At 30.5% G+C, this 23100-nt stretch overlaps 1 protein-coding gene across 1 annotated transcript in view; it reads left to right on the forward strand.

Annotated features, from left to right (window-relative positions):
* The first annotated feature begins 1392 nt into the window (after positions 1 to 1392).
* LOC106685247 (protein Shroom2) overlaps positions 1393 to 23100 on the forward strand; it is a 193614-nt gene continuing 171906 nt past the window's right edge. Inside the window, exon 1 of the mRNA XM_067051905.1 lies at positions 1393 to 1538. Coding sequence (XP_066908006.1) covers positions 1486 to 1538 — 53 coding nt within the window. The 5' untranslated portion in view covers positions 1393 to 1485. The remainder of the gene's footprint in view (positions 1539 to 23100) is intronic.

Below are 23100 nucleotides of genomic sequence, written 5' to 3' on the forward strand. Positions count from 1 at the left end.
TCTCCATCTAGAACGGTAGTCGCATCTAAAAATATTTAAAACGTTTAGTAAACCATTTCGTTTACCATGAGGAAAGGATAACATGAGGGGCAGGAATATATGGCCCAGCTCCAAGAGATTGCAGTTGGACATGAGCCCAATATTTGCCTAAACACATGTTCATTACCGAAAGAACTCATATACGAGCCCAAACGATCATTCCTTAGACTGGCCATTTTTAGAACTTTGTATACACCTCAGAAAAGAATGATGAGTGATTAACGTAACGATATAAGAACAGTTTACAAAGAAAGAATTTTCTGTATCAAAAAAGATACTAGAGAAACAAAAGATAATTGCAAGTGGGAGGAAATTACAATCGAATATAACTGATTTTCTTTGCTGAATTTAATGAAATCTTGGATACTAAATCACATTATTTCATTTTAATATTGCGCTTTATTAGATGCCACGATTTCTCGTTTTTTTTTTTTTTTCAAATATCAATCTGTTACTAATTTAAAATATATATTTATATAATATATCAGAATACCTTTTTGTGTATTAAATTTTGAAATACGTAAAATGTGACAAAAACCTCTGAAGTGTGTTTGTTTCTTTTGGATAGCTAGAAGTTGAATTTATTGTTTCAGCTGATAAGTGGTTGATCGAATTGTTTATTGATCAACAATTAACAATTCGAAATGTATTTAAAGATTGCCTAATGTTTCTTACATGAAATGATAGCTTTTCATTGTTCATCATCATATATCTAAAATTCTTCCTATCAAGATAAAAAAGTGATTCCTTCAATACTAAATTAATCAAATTTTTATTAATAATGGTGGGAAATGACCTTCTCCTTGTATATTGGTGGTATAAAATACCTTGCAAGAATACAATCTGCTGTACGTAAGCATGTCTTACTTGTAATTTATGAAGTACCGGACTTACGAAGGCAGTCAGCCCAGGAAACGGTGTCAAGTAATTCTGGTTTTCATACTTTTTTACATCGACCTTGATAAATATTTTATATTCACATGAAGTTGGGCTGCTTGATTTTGAACCAGTTATGGAGTTATTTTTAATTCGGTCAGTATTTACCCAAGAATTAATCAAAATATTGGCCTTTTTTATTGTATATTTTTTCCTGAAATTCTCGATGTGATTATTCTTCGTTTTATGTGTGCAGTCGTGACGTTTCTGTACTTTATTTCGTACTCTTGATTTGAACTAGTCTTCATTCAATTGGCAAATTTGTATGCGAAATGTTCCAATTAGAATGAGCACAATTTATAATTATTTTTCGGAATTGCAGAGTACGACATTGAATCATTAAAACATTTCAAGAAAGCGGAGGGTGGACGAGCGGTGGGGGGAAGCGGAGAGGGACGGACAGCTGGAGCAGTCGGTAGTCAGCCTCCGTGGGGTACAGTTCGGGTAGTGCCAGTGCCGTCTGTGATGTCCAAGCCCGGGGGTTGTCTTCAGCTGTTCTGATCCGGCAGCATGTTCAGTTCCATCATGGTCTTCGGGAGTGGAAACAAGTTCAGGATCAGGAGGTAGGCAGAACTTTCCTATGTCAGTGTTGTTTCCGATTTGTCAACTGTCACGGTGGATCCATTGTATTGATCTTATAGCATTTGGTGAGAACTTCAATGTGTCCAAGTTTTTGAAAATTGCTGAAAAAACTTATTGACAGCTTTCTGGCTATGAAAAAAACACCTAGTCTATATCCCCCAAATAGATTGGATTCATTGCCAAAACCAACTATTGAGTGATTTTTTAAAAATAATTATATTTCTTTGGTTTCCTGTATACAAGGAGCGGTATACGTCAGTGCTTAAAACCCCAACTTGCATGACGTTGCATGGATATAGATAAGTTTGAGTGATGGGCATTGTTTTCCGTCATGTACTTTTGTCCTTGTCAATTATTTTCTATTATTCTGTTAAATATCGTTTTAATTATTTATATTTATCATTTGTGATTAAACATAGCTGTAATCGGTTCTTCGATTCAGGAATGATTAGGACTGAAAGAAAATGACCAACTTTGTTAAAGCGGTATGTTATCATTTGGTACATATTTTTTTCGATTTTTGATTTGAATCGTGCACTTATGCAACCTTAAGTCTTTCAGACCTCAAGACGTTTGGATTGGCGAAATATCGTTCAGTTATTGAGAGATTATTGGAAGGCTTAGAGGTGTCGACGTTTTCACTAAATACTTACAGTATTTTTGGTACCGTTAATTAGGGGGAAAATGAAAACAAAAATTATTGCTTACATCAATTAAAGTATTTAAGGGACAAATCTTATCCTATTTTTTTTTTAATTCTTTGTTACAGTAGTATTTTCCCACTGACAGTCCAGACTCAGCCTTGCTTGAAGGAACATTTCTTAAAAATAATAGCAAGTGAATATTACATGAAAAAAAAAATATTATTCTGGACGAAGGGGAGGTTTAATGTTGGGATAGGAAATAACTGTAATATTCAAGAATGAAAACATTGAAGATGAGTTATTTTTAAATCAAAAAGGGTTGAATTTGTCCTTGAAATAATATAGCTTATTAATATTAAAAAATACATTAAAAAGAAATTCATTTCATAAGTATGAGCTGGTTGAAAATCGAGGCATGGAAATGCAAAATTAGTTATATACAAATGTTAATTTCTGTAGAAAACTAAAAATTCTGCAAAATCCAGGGATTTGTCGTCTTCTCAAACTAAAGCCCTCCTAAAGTGCTTAATTCCATACACCTTTCAATACAAAGTTTGTCTTCAGTTCCAGAAGGACAAGAGGTTGAGTTTCTAAATTATGAATATTCTTGAAACGTTTTCAATTTTTTTTTTCATCACCATGCCTAAATTAATGAATAGCTGTATTGAACACCTTTCGATTATAAACCGCTGTCACAAAAAAGTAAACAATGATGTACTACCGCAAAAAGTTAAATGATTCAATAAAAATGAACATGATCATAAACATACCTCTCATTAACGATCTTGGAACATGTAACTGTTAACAACGGGTAAAAATTTTCCGGAAAATGAACGGTAACAGCTACAAGGAATATGTGACCTCGATAAGAGGAAAGAACAAATTATCCTTTTCTCCTTGGGATATACCCCAGGATCTAGCTGTACATCTTAACAACAAAAGAACGGAACATCTTACCATGAAGCCTTCTCGACAATACCATCTCCTTGGACCAGTCTAATCCATACCTTGCCCAAAATATATCTTTCGTAATAGTCCCTCTTCTTTATGTAACTGGAAATATTGACTCGTAGTGGCAAGTTCGATCGGTCATATTTATTTTTCTATTTGTTGCATTGATTTATGGATAGAAATAATACGATGGTATTAAACATATCGTTGTTTTGCGTTAACAGTAGTGTATATGAAAAGAAGGAAAAAATTTATTTTGAAATGAGCATATTAATGTGACTATCGTAGAATAGGAAATCATTCTACAGGCTGTCCCAAAACTATTAGGGCTGCCACAAATCAACCCCAGCATACGGTCCAATCTAAAGAATACATCGAATATAGAATAAAAAAGAAATATATTGGTCAGGTGTACTAGCTTGTATTATAGCAAAGCAACGATGGATAAAGTGTCTAATAGACTGACAGAAGACGATGAATTCCTCTAGTTTAGATGTAGTACTTGTAGCATCAACATTAGATGTTTAAAACTAAAACTATATTACATTTCGCTATGGTTCAGTAGTATATTAAGTTTTTATTCAGCTATCAATATTTTACAAAACATATACTTAGTGGAAGAAATACATGAAAATATTAATTTTTGCTAATTTTGAAGTAGTTTCATAGAGTTCATGAGAGTCTGAGTGATAAAATTTTTAGACATTTTCAATTAAGAAAATCTAAAAACAAAATCTAGAAGGACTAAATTATTTAAAGAAAAAATTAACTAAGTTACAACCTCAATAGTTCGCCTTTTTATTTGCTGTTTCTGAAAATTTTAACCATTAAAATATTGTTTTATTGACTTGTAATCAAGTAATTTTTAAAACAAAAAAAATTTTAGACAATTTTCCTTCAAAATTACATTTATTCAAAAATCGTATTAATAATAATTTGAGACCCTAATAATAATGTGAGAATATATCACAATTATTTTACTGAACTATCACAATTCTGGCTGTAATATATTATTATGTTCATTACAATGTGGCTTAGGTGAATAAATATGTATCAAAGAGTAAATAAAATTAATTTATGCAGATTTCTAATTTCTTAAAGACATTAGTTCGAATGTTTAATGCTGTTTATTATGCTGTTCTGTTTAACGTGTTTTGTAATTGCTAGTGTTTGTTTTCAAAACCAAGTGAAATGATTAATTGAAGGAACTTCAATATAATTTTCAAAGAAATCCAGTTCCTTCTCATATTAAATAAATTCTTGCCCTTAATATTAAATGAAAAAAAATAATGTTATTTTCTAATTCTCAACTGGTCATCACAACCAACGGAAATTAAAAATCATTTTTTTTTCCTTTTTAATGCTGCAAGTCATTCCAAAAAGATTTTTATTTAGTTTATTTGTTTACTATACTAAACTTATAAGTTTATTTCTCTTAGTTTCTAGCGATAAGATGTTTTTTGACTTGAACATTTACTAATATCTATACAATTTTCCTAGATCTCCATATAATATTCCATAATTATTATTGTCGATGTCACCTGACCTCTAAACCTTCCTCAATATAACTATTTTTATATTACATTAGAATGATTAAAATTAGTACTATTACAGAATTGAAATTTAATTTCCAGTCAAATTTAGATTCCTATTATTATCCTAACGTGAAATGCGTTTCATTGACGCTTAAATACTATAACGAATTTCAGCTAAAGTTTGAATGGCATTATTGCAACGCATTGGGTTAAGAGTTGAGATCTACAATTCGGCAATGAAAAATATTTATAGTTTGAAAGTTAAACACGATTGTCCTTGCGTAGAGGTTAACCTAATTACTATCGGCAATATTATTTTATGACGAAGTAATAACCACACACTCGGTTATCGTTACTGTTTTAAAAATTCAAATTTGGTAATTGATTTGGCGTGCGCACTTGTGTACATATTTGGTACTTTTTTTATTTAATCTAAATAAAATGTTTTTAAGTTCCAAAAAAAAAAATAAATAAAAATTACTACACAGATAATTCTCAATTATTTTACATGAAATAAAATATATATGTACTGTTATAAAATTTTATGGGCTTAGTTCTTGGGATTTTATTGCTTTCATATACTTCACAGTACCATATGCTGCTATTACGTCTGTGGACCTTGAATGATCTTTCCGTCGAAACAAATCGATTTTACAACACATTACATTTGTTTTTGAAGACTTAAAGATGCTTCTCACTTGCATGTTTATTGATATTTGATGGGAATTTTGAATTAAATTAATTATTAAAATTTTATTTATTTTTTAAACCTTTAAAAGAAAGCTTAAAATTAGAAATAAGAAATTAGAATTTTGGTTACGATATTCTGATTATTTTTATACTTTTTTAAGTTGAATTTTTAATTTTTTTTTTTGGATTATTTTATAATAAATATTTATATGTTTTTATCACATTTTATGTATAAATAAATGCATATTTATTTATATATTTTAGCTTGTTTAGCATATCTTAATTCCACCCCTACTGTTGTACAAGGTTGTTTGTCGCTTGTTACTTGTTTCTTATTTTGAACGCACACTAACCGAATATAGACACATATATTTTTGAAATATGATAATGTGTATTCTGGATTTTCTCTTTAGGAAGTCTGGTAAGTCAATTCAATAAAAAAAAAAAAATTATTGATAATGTGTAGTTTTCACATAAATGGTAAATCTCGTAAGATTATATACTCTTTGCCAAGAAGAAGTCAGTAATTTCACGGTGCCTCAGGTTTGTCTCCAATAAATTAAAGCCTCTAATAAAATTGAATTATATACGTTTTCTTTACATTATTAAACCAATAACAATGTACAGAATATATCAATATTTAGCTTACATAGTTATTTAGTTCCATACTGGATTAAGATGTGCTTTTAAAATTTTGAATATAAACTTGCAATGAACCATGTTTATTTATTTAATTTTATTTATATTGATGCATTTACCCATAGAGGCTCATATCTTTTGTGTTAATAGTTATAATGTTTTATTGTTTTTTTTTTAAGGTGTAGTAAATAATTCTGCTTATGTATCCTTTAAGTCCCTTGGACTGTTCCAATATATTACCCTGTCGAATGCCGTGATATACACCTTCTTTGGATTCTCCCAAAGTGTTAGTTGTGTAAGAATTTTTTTTTGTTTGTTCTACGGTTCGGACCATGATATTGTGTAACTCATAACACGGTTGTCTTCTTTAGATATCGCCCATTAAAGAGAATGTCCTCTCACTCCTTGTGATTTATATCATGTATTCTACATTTTATATGGGGCGTATGACACTATGATTGGTAGTTTAGTTGTATCGTAGTTTTCTTGTATTGTTTTTTTATGGCTCGTATTTATTCCTTTGAGCTTTTAAAATTTAAATTTAGATCTTCCAATTTATGATAATTTAAGTTGATTTAATTTTAATTGCTAATGTCATAGCTAAAATAAGAACTATGTAACATCCAGAAATTCATCCTCCTCAGTAATCATCTAAAACATCATACTATGCCCAGTAGAAGTTCTTATCAACCCAAATCCCAACAATAGTCCAGGGGGCTTAAAAATAAATAAATTTAATAAAAATTCGATTAAATTAAAATATTTTAAATAATTTTGCATTAAATATTTTCGGATGATTTATTGGGATCAATGAATATTAACGTTAACACTTAATTTAATAATTTTTTTTTTATGTATTACCGTTTTTGCATTTTTTAATTTATCTTTTTATATTCTCGATCCGTTAAATGTGTGCCTAAACGAATTTTCATCTAATCCACTTATGTAGTTATAGACGACTTTAGAAACAAAACTCAAAAATATTCAATTTTGAACAATTAATTATCACTATCATAAATTGTTACATTTATTATTTAAAAACTAAGGTTCTCATAGTTGAATATTTCCATAAGAATATAAATTAAATAAATATATGTTTTTGAAAACTAATATATGAAGAGCGAGTTAAAAGTGACTATAAATTATATTTATTTAAATATCGGAAACGTACAATACTTCAAGTTTCATATGCTCAGTTTTGGAACTCGGTTAGATCTACTTCAAATATCGTTTATCCCCCAAATTATTCCAAGTATCTAAGGATTGAATAAAAATATTTTAGATTAGTTTAATGAATTTAATTTTATCCTAGTTAATATACATATAACCTGTTTATTAAGTTTTTTATTTCATTCTAAATTTAATAATATAAATTAAATTAAGTTTGAAGGATTTTTTTTTTTATATATATACTGCGAAATCTCGGTCCTAAAAGAAACGGATAAGTGAGGTTTTACTGTACTCGACTCGCATCTTGTTGTTGGGACTTGAGGTGAAATAAAACTTTAATGCTTGCTTTTTTAGCCCTTGTCTTCCTAGATTCTGAACTGATTCATTTGAATTCTTCTATTATTTCCCATTGAAGGGTTTTGTATATAGTTAGATTTCATTGTTCAATTCGTAGATCTTGAAAGTATTTATTATTCAAAATTTTTAGTTCGAATCGTAAAAATCGTTTTTATGGTTTTGATCGTAGATAATTAATATTGTTATGATTATTTAGGAAGCAATTCATTTTAGTTTGGGTGAGTGGGACCACACACATATTAGTCGTTAAATGGTGTTTTGTTTGGTTAGTTAGTAGTTTTGAATGTTAAGAATACAAAGTTCTTCAGACCACACACAGTTTTCTGTAGCCCGCTTCTTTAGGACCTAATGGGCCTTCTATATAGTAGATAGTAAATTGTTGGCGTAATTGTTTTCATATTAAATTTATGTCAGAACCTTGGTAAAAATTCTTATTTATATAGCTATTATTTGTTTAAAATTTATTATTAAGATGAAATGTCTATGGTTTGCATGTATACAGTAAACTTTATGTAGCCTTGACATCATAGTTAGGTTTATAATTAGACTTCATCATAAAATAATTGGTTGTTTGGAAGATTGATAGCTAATATTAATTAAAATAATTACTGCATCACCTTTAGTTGAAACTCAAGGTTCGTTTTCAACTACAAGCTGTGAAGTTTTAGAATTAAAGTTAAGCTCAAAAGACATAAATTAATTTTATGATCACTATTAGAAGATTCCAATAACCAACATTGAGCTTCTAAACCACTTCTAATGAACCATCAGGACAGTAAATCACGAATATCGCGCATCAAAATGGTGCATACCTGTTCTGTTTTTCTCTGGTTACGTAGCAGCTTTTAAAAAAGAAAAATAAAGTTCACAAAGCGTTTAATAAGTATTTAAAAATATATAGATACATTTTTTTTTTTTGTGAAAATTAAGAAGCTAAACCCTTAATTATTTTATAAACTCTATTTACCTTCAATAAACCATCATTGTAAAAGAATATCATCATGCCATCATGCCACTACTAGCGAACAAACAGAAAAGGACTGGGTCATGATGGACAGGACCTTGAAGAAACATGGGATTTTCTCTGTCTTTTTAGAGTTACATTTTATATAGGTGCGTATAGTCTCATACAAAAGACACCCCTAAATATTTACGACGTTGTACCAACAAAGTTAAGATAAAAATAATAGATCTTAATTAGAGAGAAAAGTAAAGTTAGTGACATTTACGGCTTTAACCAGATAAATAATTGACTTCTAATGGGGAAAAAAGATAAGACAGCGATCGAGCTATCTTACTGTTTCACTGGCAGGATTTCTCTATCTTGTTAAAACATCTTCCTAAACGTTGTTAGAGAAAAAATTAATTACTAATAATGTAATTCGGTACCTAATCAGTGTCTCGAGCCGCTGAAAAAAACAGTTTTAAAAGATAGCTCAAAACGAAAATTAGGAAAATTTACCTTTGAACGTGAAAATTTGAAACTGGACACACTATCTTATTTTCGCATCCCATCTAATCTAATAACAATAATTTTTGAATGACAGAAATATTCTGACTTGATGTTAGAAGAACAAGTGATGCAATTTTTGTATCGGAAGGCCCTGCAAAATCTTGAAATTGAAATGATTGCGCCTGGTCATGATAGAGTCATGGAATATTGACAGATTTGGCTAATTTCGTGTACAGAAGAAACAATTCAGTTTTAAAACCAATTTGAACACTTTCCAGCTCTAAAATCATAAATGGGACGCCAGAAATGGTCTGGACACCACTTCTGCAACTTTCTCCAAGAAAATGCAATATTTAGTTTTTGGTGATTATATAATTTTTTCCTTGCCACCGTTCGCGTTCTGAAACTTTTTATTTCGCTGCCTAACAACATAATTTCCAGTTATGGAATGTGTTATTTGTCTTAAATGTTTTCCAGAGCAGATTATTGTTGCTTTTACGAGCTCCGATCGACATCAAAGGACTATGTATACATTTCTTCTCCTTTAGAACCCGTTTAGTTACAAATGTGTTTTTTTAATGTCCGATTGGAGACTGTTTTCTTTGACCTTGCGATTACTGATAGCATAATTATATTTGCTTCTAAAACTTCCCTGATGTAGCCATCAAACTATTTTATGCTACCCATTAAACAATTACGAGGGCCGGAGCCTGAGAACTTAGGGGCTAGGGAACGAGCTGAACCGCTCCGTGCCCGTCCTTGCCCCGGCAGCGAGCACGTAGCCGTTCCATTAGCCGCGGATCCTACTGACATTTCCACCGTCTTTCGCCTCAGTTTCAGTTGGACTTTTCCTATTTCCACACCTCTTATTGAACGTTTCGTTATCGATCCAATCTAAAAGGTCTCCCTGGCCGGTGGAGCAATGTGTTTTTATATTAAGAAAATAATGGTGTTCTGTTACGTTCCGAGAATGGGACTTCGAGCTGTCAGAGGTAGCCTTTCCCTCTGGAAGCTATTTTGTTTATTCACCCCTGTAACCTGGCTGGTTATTTCAATCGATTCCAGGTACGTAAAGCCTCCGATCGAGGTAACTCTTATTTGTTTATTATTTTTTTAATTTCTTGTTCTAGAAAAGACTGATCTACATGACTGTAGTAAGGTCAATCTGGACATATGGAATTGAGCTTTGGGGCTCCACTAAACCTTCGAATTCCTCTCGTATTCAATCCTTACAATCCAAAATCCTTCGTAAAATCCTCAATGCTCCTTTCTTTGTCACAAATAAAATCATACATAAAGACCTTAATGTTCCCTATGTAACCGATCTAGCCCGAACCAGATATCACTCCTTCCTTTATAAACTCTCTAACCACTCAAACCCCCTAGTTTCTAATCTTGCATCCTCTTCCATTCCTGTCAATCCTCCGAGGCGCCTGAGAAGAAGATGGCCACGAGACCAGCTAATGTAAAATGTCATTAGAGTGCTACCAATGGGTAGTTTCTCTACACCCCTGTAACACTCCTATTTAACTTAGATCAGATTTACTAAATGTATAATAATGTACAGTTGTAAATAGCAGTAAATAAAAATATAAAAAAAAAAAATTGTTTTCTTGTTCTAAGCTTCTTATATAGAATCTTTATACAAGTTGAAACGATAAAAAAACTGCTACTAGAACCCTTCAACATTTATTATTGATCTTAACAAAATGCTCATGCCGCGAAGAGGAGATTAAAGTTTGAATGGTGTGCGTGTAACTGTTTCAACAATTTTTTGTCAAGTCCGAGTATACGATGTCAATAAATACTTCGTAAGTTTATTTGCTGTTTTAAACATTTTGTCACTAAAAAGTTGTATTCATTAACTTACTTTTAACCATTCTTAGATATTGAAACAAAATTTCGAATCATTACATCATAATTACTTTTGATTAAACCATTCATTCATTCATTGATTCAATATTCAGTCGGTACTTGATTATTGATGGTCAGTCATGATAATTCTATTAAAAACATTTTTTTTTTAAATATTTATTTATTGATATTTACAACTGTACATTATAATACATTTAGTAAATCTGATCTCGGTTAAATTGGAGTGTTATAGGCGTGTAGAGAAACTACCCATTGGCAGCACTCTAATGACGTTTTACTTTAGCAGGTCTCGTGGCCATCTTTTTTTCAGGCGTCTCGGAGGATTGTCAGTAATGGAAGAGGTAGCAAGGTTATAAACTAGTGGGTTTGGGTGGCTAGGGAGTTTATAATGGAAGGAGTGATATCTGGTTCGGGCTAGGTCGGTTACATGTGGAACATTAAGTAGGTCTTTATGTATGATTTTATTTGTGACAAAATAAGGAGCATTGAGTATTTTACGAAGGATTTCGTATTGCAATGATTGGTTAGGAGAGGAATTCGAAGGTTTAGAGGAGCCCCAAAGCTCAACTCCGTATGTCCAGATAGGCCTTATTACAGTCATGTAGATCAGTCTTTTGTAATGAATTGGAAGTTTGAATCGTTTGTCCATAAGTGCTGTAAAAGTCGAAATCGACGTGCAATTTTTCAGTCTTGTGTGAGGATTCCAGGTTAGTCGTTTGTCCAGATGTAGTCCAAGGTAGCGGATCTGTTCGACAGGGGTAAGATCAACATTATTAAAGGAGACTGTTGGGCAGTCGGTATTAAAAGCATTTAAATCTCAAAATTAAGATTAATGCGGTAACACCATCATAAATTTTAACCCATTCCAACATTACAATCATTAGACCTGTTTGACCATGCGGAGTTGAACTTGAGTATCAGCTCGACTCCACTCAACTATTAACTATTCACAATCCAGAATCATAGAAAGAATCCCTAATGTCAGTGACTAATTCACAAATGAAATTGTCCATTAAACCCTTAACTTTCCATAATTTATTTTTCCCGCTAACTTGCCATTTCTGGTATATGGAATGAAACATTCCATATATTGTACCTTTTTTGTTAGGCTTATATCATCCTTCCAATACGAAACCAGTAACTACATAAGCCTACTAGTTTGTGATCTTTCATCAGAATTTATTCTCAGAAAATCCCTTAGATATTTGAAAAGAAGTTGGTCATGAGACATCCAGTTCGTGTATCAAAGGCAATTGAAAAAGCGATTCGGCAAATCCCGTCTTTTTTTTTAGTCGAATCAAGAACATGGTTATTTCCATTTATCTCTAAGAATTTAATCAACATCGATAAAACTTACAATTGTGTTAGTTAAAGGTAGGAGCTACCCCAGAATATCAGATTAACGGATGATATCGTATAGCACACCCTTTATGGAACATTTCTACACGCACTACACAAAAAAAAAGGTATAAAAAAGACACCTGTTCATTGCGCGGGTATGTTCCTTCGATGAGTTTACAGATAAAGGTTTCCTCCGGTTTGTAATGTGAGAATCTGCTCTCAGTTTGCTGTGAATTACTACCGTTCTTGATATTATTGCTGAGCATAGGTAGAACTCGAATATATCAAGAACTCTTTTCATTATCTCATGCTATATATGAGATATTATATAAAAACAATATTCTTCTTTAAATAAATATTTGCTAAAATCGGTTTTGAACATCTTGATTGTTGAAGAATTTAAATATTTAAGTCATTAATCATATTTTTGAAGTAGGGCGTTTTCTCGTTTTCGTTTGGTCATAAATAATTGACAATGCAACAGCTATAGAAATAAGAAAATCAGTTCAAAGTGTAGAGTTATTTTATTTTTTAAGAGGAACTGTGACTACTGAAAAATCCTAAGCCAATTGGCTGTATAGTTAAATTCCAATAATTTAAATTTTGAAATCATGATTATTCTTTGACCTTTCAGAGACATTTCACAGAGAGGTGGATGCAGATTTTATAACCGCTTTGTAAACTAAAATGAGGAAGAAATGTTTTCGTATGTATGAAAGGATAGAGGATGTATTTTTTAGTTTGACGTTATATTTTCTTAATTTTAAATTTATTATTCACCATTACAAAAATACAAATTGATAAGAATTGTCTAGAACAAAAATCAAGAAAAAAAAAAAAAAGGAATTACATGTCAGACAAGAGGAAAAGGAGACCGCTGTAGAGAAGTCTAAAGGCCTTATCAATTTCGTAATTGCAGAAGCGCCTTTTTTCAGCCTGGGTGGGTTGACTTTTATTTGGAACCTCAATATAACTTAGAATGGGGCAGTAACCTATAGGATAACCCATCCGTATATCAGAAATATCTACTGTTGGTATAGTTTCTATTTTTCACTCCCAAAAAAAATAAAAACTATACCAACAGTAACTCAACCCTTGTCTTCTTTTGAGGGATTATTACAGTGAATCTCTCATTATGTCCTTTTCAACATTCTTTTTGAGTTCTTAGACATGAAGAAGAATCAAATTTTAATAATTTGAGTTTCCGACTATTTCCTAATCACACTCAACAATCAATATTATATCTAATGGAATTTTATTCTCTTATGTATGTAATTAATCTCCTTTAAATGTTAGATTTTTAAATTATTATTCTAATCCTTGCCTTCTATGACCTGAAATCTGTATATAGTGATCCCAGTATAAAGTGACATAAGAAGAAACCTTTACATATCGCCGGTTCGTCATTGGTGACCAGGGAGTAGAGTTATTGAGATGTATTTTTTATCGAAGTGACTAGTGAAGTTGTTCCTGGCGGAGAGCTAAAGAGAGGGCACGTATGGTGGAGAGTTTTTGCCTAGCTTTTGTGGAGAAGCGCTCCCGAACGCTGTCACGTCGGAGCACATAACCGTTTACGCTCGGCCAAGGGTAAACGACCCAAAACTAGATAGGCCTCCACGTCTTGAGGTTTTATAGAACGGCAGTCCTAGTTTATTATGCAACACTCCCGTCATCGGCAGCTCAATAGGACAATCCCTGTCAGCTGCGACAAAGACGATAGGACGTGATCTGGAAGTCTAATGGCTCTCCAGCCATTGTGGCCTCTGCAAATATAATCCTGCCCGCTTCCAGCTCTGGGCACTTCATTATCAACCTACATTTGTCAAGGCTCTGCATTCTTCCCTCCCATTCATCTGCATAGATAGGATCACATCCTCCCTTTCAGCTCTGCATCTTCATCTTCTAAGGAGGTGGAATGCATTGCCTCAGTTCCCGATAATAAGTGTACCGAGTTTTTTCCCTCCCTTTAAACCACACAACCGTTAATGTTCTCTTTAAATAAGTTCATCAAATACAGGGAGTAACAAAATTTTATTTATAGGATTTATTCTTTCTCAGATTAGAAAACTCAATTTATTTTTCTTACTAAAATATTTTAAAACATTACAACCCATTTATCTTTATTTAGAGGCATTGTAGGAGCAAATTTGCTTGAGTAAAGATTTAACGAATACTTTTCCAGTAAGAAACGTTTTAAAAAATTTTCAGTTTTGTGTAAAATAAAGTTTTCGCTTCTAAAGATAAGGATAGAAAATCAGGAATATCGCGCATCAAAATACTGTATACCTGTTCTGTTTTTATCTGGATACGTCGTAGCTTTAAAAAATAAAAATAAAGTTCACAAAGCGTTAATAAGGAAGTATTTAATAATACATAGATAATTTTTTTTTGTGTGTGAAAATTAAGAAAAAGCCAAAACCCTTAATTATTTTATAAACTCTACTACTTACCTCCAATCAACCATCATTATCAAAGATCGAATATACAGAAAATGAACTGGGTCATAATGGACAGGACCTTGAAGTAACATGGGCTTTTCTCTGTCTTTTTAGAGTTACATTTTATATTTACGACGTTGTACCAACAAAATTAAGATAAAAATAATAGTTCTTAATTTGAGAGAAAAGTAAAGTTAGAGATATTTATGGATTTAACCTAATAAATTATTGACTTCTAATGGAAAAAAAATGCAAGGCAGCGAACGAGGTATCTTACTGTTTCACTGGCAGGATTTCTCTATCTTGTTGAAACATCTTCCTAAAAGTTTTTTTTAGAAAAAATTAATTACTAATAATGTACCTAATCACTGTCTCATTACCTGTTCGGGCTTCTGAAAAAACAGGTTTAAAAGATAGCTCAAAAGCAAAGTTAGAAAAATTTATTTTTGAACGTGTAAATTAGAAAGACGAAAAATGGCGAAAATGGAACGGTAAAGTTTTGGAAACACTATCTTCTTATCGTATCCCATCTATTCTAATAACAATCATTTTTGATCTAACGAATACTTTTCCAGTGATAAACTTTTTTATAAAATTTTCAGTTTTGTGTAAAATAAAGTTTTCAGTTTTGATTTTATGCTAAGAATCTATTTATAGCAGATTCATCCTAGCGGTTTCACTCTTTCTTTTCCAAAACCAAATTTCGCTGGTTACTCTTTCACCTTTTTTATTTAATTATCACATTCTGTTTGACAGCGCTTCTTCTTATCTATCATTTAAAATCCATATCACATCATTTGATATGTCCAAGTAAGTCTTGATGTGTATCTTTTCCAAAAGTAATTTTAGTGCCACTGATCAATTTTTCGTTTTATGTACAATATTTAAATTCATACCAACAACAGTACTCATCCAACTGTATTCTTTACATTTAAAATTTCTGAGAGCTTCTTAATAAATGAAATAATTAAATTTTTTACGAAATTATTTATTTAATGTGATTTACAACTGTACAAGTAATAAATACAATAAGTAAATATGTTGTATGGTTCATTTACACTTGAAAATCTTGGGAAGAAACCACTCATTGGTGGTACTGAAGCATTAATTTAAATAAGAAGGTCCCGTGGTCCTCTTCTTTTCAGACGCCTCGAAGGATTATTAGGGATTGTTAAGGATGAAAGATTAAGAATTAATGGGTTAGGGTGGGTAAGGAGTTTGTAATGAAAAGACGCATATCTGTTTTGGTCCAAATCTGCAACGAATGGGATGTTAAGGTCTTTGTGGATGAGTTTACGAAATAAATTACAAGTGAATTTCTTTACTAGCTAGTGTTTTCTGCTCTGTTTCTACCATACTATAAAAAAAGGTTATTGTGAGTTTACATGTATGGGTTACTTTGAAAATTCATAATTTTCTTTGGAAATATTTGTAGAGTGATGAAACAATACTATCAGAAAAATGGCTTTTGTCCTTTCTTATATCCCCAATGTTGAGCTGTAATTAGATTAAATTTGATTTCTCGGTTTCATCTTAATAATATATTAATGGTCTTTGGAATCTTTCTTTACAAATCGCAGAATTTAATTAAATAAATTTGAACTACTTTGTTAAGTTGATTACTACTTAGTTTTTATTTCAGTCCACATTTTAACGAGATCTATTAACACAGCTATTTTAAGAAATGTTTTGTGACTTTCTTAGATCAAAACCTGCTAAAATCCTTCTTAAATCTTACTACATTGAAGCCTGCTACACATCCAGCTGGTTCATCTTGGAACGTATCTAACTTTTTGCTATTTTATCTTCTTTCTAAACTTTTGGAAATTCCCACGAACCTTAAAATTCTGATAAAGCGTAACCTCTCTGTCGCATCAATTGGTTTTCTGGCATAAACAAATAAAACAAATCGGTAATCTTTTATTCCACTGAGATAGGAAGAGGAGCAAAATGCTAACGTTGGGCGAGTGCAATGTCACCACTAGCGGAAGGTTCCAATTAAAATATGGCGTGCGGAACTAATTGTAAGAGGCTGTGCTGTTTTAGTGCTGACTCTGGATCAGCTGATCTCGCCTGCGGCTCATTAGTGAGTCGGACAGTCAGCCGTGGAATGTCTTTGCTCCGTATTTCTCTGTAAGTTCGTTTGCTATTTCTACTATAAACTACACAAAATTTTCCAAGTTTAGATAACAATTTTTATGAAATTATATATAGTTATGCTAATAGATCTCGTAATTAATAATGTCCTAGTTGGATAAAATTTAGGCAAGATTCGATCTGATTTTTTTTTCATTGTAGTAGTAAAAATTAGTGGGTTTCGAGGCGTAGATATCTTAAATCAAGTTTGAAAATATTTTCGAAATACAAAAAATATCTATAATTCTGCAACTTATTCCCTTCTGAAACTCAAGCCAAACTTTGAACATAAGACTACACTTTAGGAATTAAGTACGTTTTAAGGCTTACGTAATAAGATTATATTTACGTCTGCCTTACACTCTAATTATGGTAACACATTCTTACAAGAAATTAAATTCTCTAACGAATTTTTTTTTATACTTTGTTCGATTTTTCACATAGATTCAAATTTTCTAAAACCGTAAACGATTTCGTGTGGTATTGACGATTTACGTCTAGAACGCTTTGGGACGTAAAAATCACAGTTACTGAATACTTAAACGCTCAAATTGTTTATACGTTGTAAATTAAATCTCTAATAAAAATATTTCTTTTCATTAGAAATTCCACAGTTAAATGCACTGGAGAATAACTGGAAGTGGTTATAATGTCGACTTGGCTAACTTTTTTTACATTATCATTTATTTTAGTGAGTTACATAAAGATATGATTAAAAATAATTCTTTTCACAGTATAGAATGTTAGAAAGAAACTGCTATTATATTCTTCTAATATTTTATTATTATTATTTGTTTATTTTAATAATATTAGCGTGATTGTAATAGCATCATTGATGATTGAATGATTATTAATAATGCATCGAATTTTAATATATTTTTTTTAATTTTGTCTCAATATGAACTATCAACTGCGATTGACTACATCATCCATCCTCTACCTCAACTTTTATCTTACCCCTAAGTAACGTACTGGACTCCCAGAGGAGAGTACTTCCAACTTTCCAAAGTCTCAGAAAGTGCTCTTAAGTTCCAGAGTTCACCTGGTGAAAGGGGAGCGCGAGATTAATGCACCTGGAACTTGGGTTTTGATCCTATGGAAGGAGTTAATATCCAACTTTCTCAAAATTTTGGACATTAACTTACGGGCTGGAAGAGCCATATTAGTAAATTAATGATGAACTTTGGCACTTGTTTTGAGAGGCATTCAGTTAACGAACTCATTCTAAAATTGATTAATCATGAAATTTAAAAATAAGCTTTTCTTCGCTTCTCTAATTTTTTTTGGAATGATCCTAAATTATAGGAAATTAATTTCAAAGAAGATTCGTAGTAAACTTCTACCATAAAAATATGATTTAAATAATTCTGTAATTTTTTATTATACATCGATAGATTTTTGAGCCAGAGAACTACCTTCCTTTCTTTCTTCTCTGATTTATTAAAAGCTTTATCGATACCGACATTTCCCTAAATAATAATTTTTACTATTTAGTTGCTGACGTAAATCTGTACATTCTTTTGCTCATGGTTCATTGTACCTTACTAAAGTGTACGCACAATGCTACAGAACTTTTAAATATTACAAAACAATGGGCTGTTTCTGCAATTTCTATTGTTGCACTGAATTGCTTTATTCCACCATAGTCAATGTCTGGTTTAAAATATTATTAAGTCTTATGCAAAAATATCGTAGATTGTAGTTTTTTAATTGATACTAGTAAAATATGTTATGGTTTAATCATGTCAAATTTTTGGATGTTTACGTTGTAGAGCCATTCAGTAAAGAAAAAAAAACAAACATTTTTAGTTATTCGTTGACTAATCTTTCTATTCCATAACTAATGTTCCTATTCTTTGTTAAGGGCAAAGAGAGGGTTTCCTCCCACTCCTGTGCAATAATGAAAATTTACACAAAAAATTTCTAAAAGCAATGGTACCTAAATAACTTTAAGGTTTTGATGAAACTTGCATGAACGGAGGACTTTTAAACAAAATACTTCAATTTTGTCTTAAAGTCCTTTAAAATGTTGGGAAAAAATAACGAAAAATAATTATATTTACAAAAAGTACACATTGTGTTAAAATCATACATAATCACTTGAAAGTTAATTAGATTCTTTATAAAACTAAAAAAATCATCTGAATTGCGCCTTAAATCGGATGTTTTAGAGTTCGTGTACATGTTTATTTTTTTCTACAACATGAAACTTATAAATCGTCAGGAAGTATCCATATGCTAATTTGGAAGATAATAAAATTTGTCTACTACTAAATAACTTAAAGAAACAATCTGAGTAATATAACTGAAGATAAAACTAATAGACTTGGTATTGAATTTATCACCGAAAATTTCTATTCACGTTCTTTTAAATCGAATATCTTTACAATTTTAATGATCCAAAAAAATCTTTATGAAGTGATAATTTAATTCAGGACACTCAAATATGATTTAGATTTTTGTAAATAAGGACTTTCTGTTATATGACTTAAGAATCTGAAACTAACTATAATATTAAGCATGTAAGGCCGATCTGTTATTATATAAAAAAAATATATGAAAAAAAAAAGAATTTTATGTATTCATATTTCTTTATTTTTTCAGATTTTTCTGTTTTTTGGGGGTTTTCTTTTTAACGATTCTTTATTAGCTTACAAAATACAAGTATCTCAATCTTATACTAGTTGTAATTATGTAATTATGAACTATATTTCTATTTTGATTCGTAATTAGTATTATTTTTAGGGTTAGTTTGTTTGAAATATATGATGGATAATTTATGTTCAATTCTAATTTTTATTATTTTTTCTTTTTTTTTCTAGGTAAGTCGCTACATCATCTTTTTTGTTTAAAGAAAATATTTTGTAAGTATTTAGTATTTAATCATTCTTTTATGAGCAGTATAGATGAATTTGTCCGTGGGGAATCTCCTATGTTATTCTGATGTTTTTTTCATAATCTATGATCGATATGTACAATAATATAATAATTTTCTGTATCTACTTCGGGCTTGTAGTCTTCTACGTCTTACTTTTCGAAATCCAGACGCCTTGCTTAATTCGTGTATCACGACAAATGTTGATCACGAAAAAATTAATATCCTCTAAACGGCTAAGGAAGCACGTTTTTAGAATATTACATTCGAAAGGCTTAAAAATAAAGTTTATTAATATCATAATTCTGTGCGGTTTCACGTCCAGTTTGTGTCGGTAAAGCAGTCACGTTTTGTGTTCCATTGCAAAATGATGAACATACTCGGTATCGATCGGTTCCAGAAAGTAATTAAGTGATAAAACTCCGTTATTTTGTTATTGAATATCATCTAGATTAAGATCTAAGGCAATCCTTTATTATTAATGTTTGAAATAAAAAGTGAATAACCCTATTGAGCAAATAAAAAGCATAAAAAGTGGTGCGAAATGTCGTTTTACATTGAATTTAATTTTTTATAACACCACTAACTGACATATGGATGAAATAGTTATACAGAATGTTGCAGCATTTTTTTCTCTAAATAAAAATATGAATTAAGGACCTCAAAACTAGAAAACATTACCATATGGCAGTGTTTTACGTGCGTTAACGCTTTGTTTAGGAGATATTAACGTCTTAAGATTTTCATTGTTATGATTTTGTAAGTTATAATAAATAAATTAATATGTGCTTAATCCAACTAATTCATTAATTAAATGTAAACATTAATATTTATATTAAATGTTGTGAGCATTAAGAGCGGCTCGATTTCTTTTTTCAGCCAAAATGGATTTGTGTTGTTTCCTGAATTATTCTTTTTCATGAAGAATTAAGATAATTGACGGGCTTGTATAGATTCTCCTTTAGGGTCACACAAAATTAAAAAAATCATTAGTGTCAGGTCTTGGGAACTTGCGAAACAATACCACATAACCAATCTGGCATCGACCTCTGCTGCTGTGGAAAAATATGTCAAAGAGTAATGCGTGTTTTAATTCTTATGTTAATCGCTTTAAAAAACATTTAATATGAATGTAATGTTATATTTTATTTTAAGTAGTTGGAACACTTATTAATTTATTTATTATAGCCTAAATAATTTATAAAAATGAAAATCTTTAGACGTGAATTTCTTCCAAACAAAGCGTGATACAGGTATACACCTGTACCATCATATAGATTTTAAGATCCTTAATTATTTCAGTTAGGACAATTATCTCTGAAATATCTGTCATCTTTTTATATTTTTTCTTTGTTTATTATATCGTACTAACATTTTCCCGTATTTTTTATTTGATATTAATTCTGAATATAACATTATTTCTATTTTTTGTAGTTTTTCTCATTTACCTCTATCAAGTTATGTAAACAGATTTTTCGCCGAATTGCTCAAGAACTCTTGTGTATAAAATTATTCTCTATAATATATAATAATTCTGAATCGTCGGTACGTATGAATAGTTTTTATTTATTTTCTGACCGCACCCCCTGACTATCTTCTCCACATATCAATCTACGGCCGAATATCAACACATCAAAATAATTCTTCTACCTTTCGGCATCAACTTCATTATGTTTATTTCTTCTGGTACATTGTTCCGCAGTGTTGACAATCACGTGAAAAACAGCAGTTTAAAAATAAACCTGGAGTAGGAAGAGAATTCCTTGGCCGGTTTCCCCATCCTAACGATTCACATGTTTTTATATATCTACTCCATCCCTGACATTCTCCATCTGATAACCGTGGGATTGCTTGCTACTCGTCTTGCCCGCCATATATGGGGTATATTTTTTGGAAAGGCTTCTTTTTCCGTGTTTCTTTGTTTTATTTTCTTATGTTTGTTTAACATTTCTGGAAACTTAACCGGTTGTGTAATCAGTCGTTCGTTCAAAGCATTACTGTTGTAGGCAATGATTATATTTTATTTTTAATTGTTTTGAGATAGCTAATTAATCATGGTGTCTAGTTTGGTTGAAATTTTAATTAGGTAGAAATATACATAAAGCTTTCTCTCGAGCCTAACCAACACCGACTTGACGAATATCAGGTTTTTTTCTTTTTAGTGACTCCTTAATGTCTAGTTTACAATTTATTTGCTATTATTTCATATTATATCTCTATTATCTGCTCGAAATTCATCCAATCTTGTTGATTTATCCTTATTTGTAAGAAAACTCAATAGGTTAAATCTTTGGTTTACAAGTGAAATAAACTCATTCGAAAATTTAAGTTTTGAGATAATTGATGATAAAAAAAAAAATTATTTTTCATAATTTTATTGAAATAGTAGTTTTACTTTAATAAGATGATGTTTATGATATTAATAAATTCTTTATAGTTGAATCTTTTTAACATTTTAGACAGGAAAAACCAAATAAATTAAAACTAGAAAATTTTTACTTAATTTGTTTAACTTTTAACCCGACAAAATAAACGTCTTACCTATTTTTTTTTGTAAATATTTGTATGAAATTAATGATCGTTTTTTGTTGGTACATTATTTTTAATCAAAAAATTTAAATAAAAATTAACTCCCCTAAAAAGCTCTAGATTTTATATTCCATGATTGGTTGATTAAAAAATATCTGCCCTAGGGATATCTCAGAAATCTGGCATGAATTATTTTTTCCGATGTGTTCCTAAAGCCAAAGTTCACTCAATTTCTTTTCTTTTTTGCCTTCATAGAATGATTTTGAAACACTTTTTTATAGTTTGTCATTTGCTGTTGTTATAAATTATTTGTTTAGTCAATAGATCCTTTTGTAATGTATTTTGGAAAAACTTATAACTTTTTGTGAACAAGAGTACAATTTTTAAATCACCTTTATTGTCAAACATAATTTTCACATTTTATTATTGTTAAATCATGTTACTATGTGCGAAACGTTTCTTTTCTTATGCCTTATTTGCACAACATAAAATGAGTATTGCTTCCGGAGGAATATTTTTATTAATATAAACCATGATGAAGTTAGAAAATTTTTAATTATTAGAACAAAAAATAATATAAATTTAAATACTTTTTTTTTATCCTCCATAATTTTCGTATACATGATTTTTAGTATCTATTTTCCATATTTTGTAAAAATGAAAAATTCAAACTATCAGGCATTTTCGGATTTTTTTTTTCATTTTACTGGAATAATCATTGATACTAATTAGTTCAGCATGAAACAAAAATTTGGATTTGCGCTTATAGGTTATAAGTAATAATGTTGACCTTTGTACATATTTGAAAAATATTTAGTCTTAATTATAACTATTGGTTAATATTCAACACATACAATCAATTTAATTTACAAATATCCGTATTTTATACGTAAAACAGTAATTGATATTT

The sequence above is a fragment of the Halyomorpha halys genome, unplaced genomic scaffold (genome assembly GCF_000696795.3).
Source record: "Halyomorpha halys isolate HHAL.00 unplaced genomic scaffold, Hhal_1.1 Scaffold673.1, whole genome shotgun sequence".
Taxonomy (NCBI): domain Eukaryota; kingdom Metazoa; phylum Arthropoda; class Insecta; order Hemiptera; family Pentatomidae; genus Halyomorpha; species Halyomorpha halys.